This window comes from Oncorhynchus keta, chromosome 3 (assembly GCF_023373465.1).
Source record: "Oncorhynchus keta strain PuntledgeMale-10-30-2019 chromosome 3, Oket_V2, whole genome shotgun sequence".
NCBI lineage: Eukaryota > Metazoa > Chordata > Actinopteri > Salmoniformes > Salmonidae > Oncorhynchus > Oncorhynchus keta.
In genome coordinates this window covers 3,630,889-3,636,435 of record NC_068423.1, presented here as the reverse complement: position 1 = coordinate 3,636,435, position 5,547 = coordinate 3,630,889, and the positions used below count along the sequence as shown (strand labels likewise).

Genomic DNA, 5,547 nt, shown 5'->3' with positions numbered 1-5,547 from the left:
TTTTGTTTTTTTTATATATAAATTAGTGTCTTGATATAACACCCAGAGAAGTTCAGAACAGAGGAGTATATTTTAGCTATGAGTTAACAATATAGCCTTCACATAAGGCTCAGACGTTTATACGGTACATTAATACGTATGCATAAATATGCATTCAATTCAAAACCACAAATAAATAAAATAAGCATATACAGTAAATCAGTTGAAATGCATTTTTTTTCCCCCAATGGCAAGAACCATTAACCAATAAACAAATAGAACAACGGTATAGTTTATCGCCGTCTAGATGTTATTGTCCCATCTTTCTTGCATCCAAGGTTACTGGGCTGTTTGTTTTCCTAGTATTTTATTTCCATATTCAGGAAAGTATAGTTGTGTTTTCTGAGTGAATAATGCTCCTGAAACCAGTGGCTCAATTAAATTTGCTCAGTACAAATAAGAAACTGAAGAAGTGGAAACAGACTCCTAAAGCAGTTTCAAGAGCTTTAGAAAGGTCAACCTATACTAAATGCTACCAAGACAGTGTATTGATTCTATTCTGGTCGATTTATGCAATTCACTAATTACAGCAGTGATAAAACACGTTTTTGATTTTTTATTAAATATTCTTGGGCAGAATACTTGTGTAACATCAGCCAATGAATGACAGTATGTGGAATAAATAGGGCTGCTTTTTTGTTGTTGCACTGGCACTAACTCATTTACCTAATATGCTTCAATTACCACTCAGTCAAAAGTTAAGGACCCAAGTAGGGCATAGAAACCCAAAGGCCCACAAAATTGGCCATTCATTTTGTTCCTCAAAATTACATTCTCTACACTGAATAAAATAACTGTTGCAAGGCGGCAGAGTTTAACTGCCAACAGGCGAAATGATTCATGCATTTGCTACCTGAACTACTGGAGATCAAAATGGATGAAAAATAAAAACACAGAATGGGAGATCAGAAACAGAACTACAATCCAAATCAACGTGAAGGTAAGAACACTTGTCACATTTTCAATCCAAGGAAAAAAATAAATATTCCACATTAAAATAAATAAAATGTAGTACACACACAAACAATTGAGATAAGGCAGCATAATAGTCTTATTAGGTTACCTCCCTTCCACCCTAGTCACATTTGTTAAGAGTACAAAGGATACAGATAAATACTAACAAGTCAAAATACTGCTTGGGCGAGGTCGTTTCTTGTTACTAAGCCGAATTAGGCCTATCTAAAGCAATGTACTAAACATACCAGTATAATACATTACTAACTCCTGTGTTAACTTACCTCCTAGGCAGACAGGATTTCATTTGATCTACACGAGGACGCTGTCCACCTCTCACTTGCTATACTTCTTTCAGGCTAATCTCTCTCCATTCTCAACGTGCATCAGGGGGAACAAAAGCTTCTGATGCATATGTTGTGTGCTGTTCAAATGTGCAAACGCTCCCTTCAATTCCTTTATTCGCACAAGCAGAATATCGGTATTGAGTATAGATTCTGGCAACAAAGACGGTACCATTTGAAGCATTTCTTTTTTTTTACGCTTGTTCAAAGTCTCACTACCTTTCTTTCCCTTTCAACTTCACCCACCGGTACATTATCCCCACCTTCCTTACCTCTCACCCTCCCGCCCACTTCTCAGTGAGAGTCTGACTTTTGTTCTGTGGCACGAGTGCTGTACCCATTGGCGGGCTGGGACGGCGCCTGTCCGTCCAGGTCATCCTTGGCAGTGACCGGGGGCCTCCGGGAGCGGGAAGAGCCAGTGAAGAGTCGCAGGGCCCCTCGACAAATGAGGGAGAACCAGTAGACCTGGGGGGCCATGAGCATAGCTGCGCCCAGGTTAACTTGCCAGGGCACGTTGAAAGGAACCATGTGGAGGGGAATGGACGCGTACCTGGAGGGGGGGAATTATAAAGAGAATGGGCACATGGGGGATTTAGAGTGGCCACATACAGTTGAAGTCGGAAGTTCACATACACTGATGGTGGAGAAATTAAAACTCGTTTTTCAACCACTCCACAAATGTCTTGTTAACAAACTAAAGTTTTGGTAAGTCGGTTAGGACATAAACTTTGTGCATGACACAAGTCATTTTTCCAAGAACTGTTTACAGACAAATTAATTCACTGTATCACAATTCCAATGGGTCATCATCTAGAAAATGATGTCATGGCTTTAGAAGCTTCTGATAGGCTAATTGACATCATTTGAGTCAATTGCAGGTGTACCTGTGGATGTATTTCAAGGCCAACCTTAAAACTCAGTCCCTCTTTGCTTGACATCATGGGAAAATCAAAAGAAGTCAGCTAAGACCTCAGAAAAAAAATTGTTGTAGTTCAGAAGTTTACATACACTCAATTAGTATTTGGTAGCATTTCCTTAAAAATGTTGAACTTGGGTCAAACGTTTCAGGTAGCCTTCCACAAGCTTCCCACAATACGTTGGGTGAATCTTGTCCCATTCCTCCTGACAGAGCTGGTGTAACTGAGTCAGGGTTGTAGGCGTCCTTGCTCGCACACTCTTTCAGTTCTTCCCACAATTTTTCTATGGGATTGAGGTCAGGGCTTTGTGATGGCCACTCCAATACCTTGACTTTGTTGTCCTTAAGCCATTTGCCACAACTTTGAAAGTATGCTTGGGCTCATTGTCCATTTGGAAGACCCATTGTTGCTGCAATATATCCACATAATTTTCCGCCCTCATGAAGCCATCTATTTTGTGAAGTGCACCAGTCCCTCCTGCAGCAAAGCACCCCCATAACATGATGCTGCCACCCCCATGCTTCACGGTTGGGATGGTGTTCTTCGTCTTGCAAGCCTCCCCCTTTTTCCTCCAAACATAACCATGATCATTATGGCCAAACAGTTCTATTTTTGTTTCATCAGACCAGAGGACATTTCTCCAAAAAGTACAATCTTTGTCCCCATGTGCAGTTGCAAACCATAGTCTGGCTTTTTATGGCGGTTTTGGAGCAGTGGCTTCTTCCTTGCTGAGCGGCCTTACAGCTTATTTCGATATAGGACTCATTTTACTATGGGGATATAGATACTTTTGTACCCATTTACTCCAGCATCTTCAAAGGTTCTTTAATGTTGGTCTGGGATTGATTTGCACTTTTCGCACCAAAGTACGTTCATCTCTAGGAGACAGAATGCGTCTCCTTCCTGAGCGGTATGACGGCTGCGTGGTCCCATTGTGTTTATACCTTCAGGCGTTTGGAAATTGCTCCCAAGGATGAACCAGACTTGGAGGCCTACAATTTATTTTCTGAGGTCTTGGCTGATTTCTTTTCATTTTCCCATGATGTCAAGCAAAGAGGGACTGAGTTTGAAGGTAGGCCTGGAAATACATCCACAGTTACACCTGCAATTGACTCAAAGGATGTCAATTAGCCTATCAGAAGCTTCTAAAGCCATTACCTATTTTTCTGAAATTTTCCAAGCTGTTTAAAGGCACAGGCAACTTAGTGTATGTAAACTTCTGACCCACTGGAATTGTGATACAGTGAATTATATAAGTGAAATAATCTGTAAACAATTGTTGGAAAAATTACTTGTGTCATGCACAAAGTAGATGTCCTAACCGACTTGTCAAAACTGTAGTTTGTTAACAAGAAATTTGTGGAGTGGTTGAAAAACTAGTTTTAATGACTCCAACCTAACTGTATGTAAACTTCCGACTTCAATTGTAGAACTAACAAAAGGGGGGCGGAGGCATTAAAGAGATTGTTCACCCATATTTCATCATTCTGTATTCATCAGTAGACCTTAAATGGCTCAATTTGACATAAATTAGTTGCCTGACGACTCATTCTGAATTTAATTTTCCTGCTATATCAAATCGCTCTATACATCAGTCTGAACCAATTCTAGATGTCTTTTGTGCTGAGGCCAAAATTACATGATTCATGTAGGCCGTCTCTGGCCCAATCCATCAGTTTCTGGGACCAATTAGAACGGTTTGAATGTGTCTGCATTCGAGAAGTCATTGGGGAGACCCACAAAGAAACATTAGTGGGCGTGGCGTTTGGCCAGAGTGATGTAGATGGGTAGCCAGGCTATTAAATGAGATCCACACATGCTATGCTCCCATTGATGTCAATAAATGATTAATGCTAAAGCCAGAGTTCCTTACGCTTATCTCAACTCTGAATCTGGCCTTAAATGTACATGGACTCCAAATGAGAAAATGTTGAAAGTATTATGAAATGTAGATATGAACTATCCCTTGACAGCCACCCATTACAATGATGCTCTCTTCACAAGCCCCCGAACCCTGATACAAGAGTTAGAAAAATAAGAGATGTGACCAAATCCCCATGCACATCAGTCCTTTAAGCTCAGCTTGAAAGCAGAGCGTGATAGAGAGTGAGGGACAGACAGAGACATACCTGCCATACGCGTAGTAGAGGAAAGGGAAGAGGAGGACTCGACAGGTGAAAAAAGTGACCAGCATAGTAGCCCCATTCACTTTGTGCAGGAGAGTGTGTTGCTGTTTGTACTGAGAGGAAAAAGGGGAGAGAGAGAAAGAGGAGAGAAAAAAGGAGAAAGCGCAAGCAGTACAGATTGGTGAAAGCCAAAATAGTTAATAGGCCTATTGCTCTACTTTGCATGGACACCAAAAAGTGGAAAATGGAGGACAAAGTATACTTGTCATGCTTCAAGCCAAAGGCGGGCTTGTATAGAATACAGTGCCTTAAGGTGTGGGAGAAAAACGTCATTATACACAGTATATTCTGCAAAAACATCTGTTTCCACCGGCTTGCTAGACTTCTTCTCTGCTCCAGCAAGCTAAGCGTTTGATCGACAGCTAGCACAACTTTTACAAGGCAACAACATTGAGAAGGTTTTGATAACAGTTCAACATTTGAGAACCTCAATATTTTAATTTCACATCTAGAAGTATAATTTGTATCTATCAAATGTATAACACCACACCAAACTGTACTGTGTAGTTTACTTTAAATGGTTCCCTTTGCACAGAGGTTATAAGAAGCATCTGGCCCCAACTCTACACAACACACTGTAGGGAAGGAAGGGGAGGGCAGGGGTGGTGTGTGATGTAAAGGGAGGAGGGAGGTGGACAGGCAAATATTGTATCCTCGGTTAAATCCAGTAGAATACAGGGGGCTGTATTCAAAGGCTAACAGGTGAACCTCCGCCCTAGTGAGGTCCTGAGTGCTCTGGAGCAGGTTTTTGTCAAGGATCTCTGTACTTTGCTCCGTTCATCTTTCCCTTGATCCTGACTAGTCTCCCAGTCCCTGCCGCTGAAAAACATCCCCACAGCATGATGCTGCCACCACCATGCTTCACCGTAGGGATGGTGCCAGGTTTCCTCCAGACGTGACGCTTGGCATTCAGGCCAAAGAGTTCAATCTTGGTTTCATCAGACCAGAGGATCTTGTTTCTCATGGCAAACTCCAAGTGGCCTGTCATGTGCATTTAACTGAGGAGTGGCTTCCGTCTGGCTAATCTACCATAAAGGCCTGATTGGTGGAGTGATGCAGAGATGGTTGTCCTTCTGTAAGGTTCTCCCATCTCCACAGAGGAACTCT

At 41.7% G+C, this 5,547-nt stretch overlaps 1 protein-coding gene across 6 annotated transcripts in view; it reads right to left on the bottom strand.

Annotated features, from left to right (window-relative positions):
* Positions 1-580: 580 nt before the first annotated feature.
* Positions 581-5,547, bottom strand: part of tlcd3bb (TLC domain containing 3Bb) — a 39,791-nt gene continuing 34,824 nt past the window's right edge. For all 6 annotated transcript variants that reach the window (XM_035745180.2, XM_035745197.2, XM_035745166.2 and 3 more), the window contains 2 exons: positions 4,384-4,493; positions 581-1,887 (listed from right to left, as the gene is read on the bottom strand). In XM_035745180.2, the coding sequence (XP_035601073.1) occupies positions 1,632-1,887; positions 4,384-4,493 (366 nt within the window). In that variant the 3' untranslated portion in view covers positions 581-1,631. The remainder of the gene's footprint in view (positions 1,888-4,383; positions 4,494-5,547) is intronic.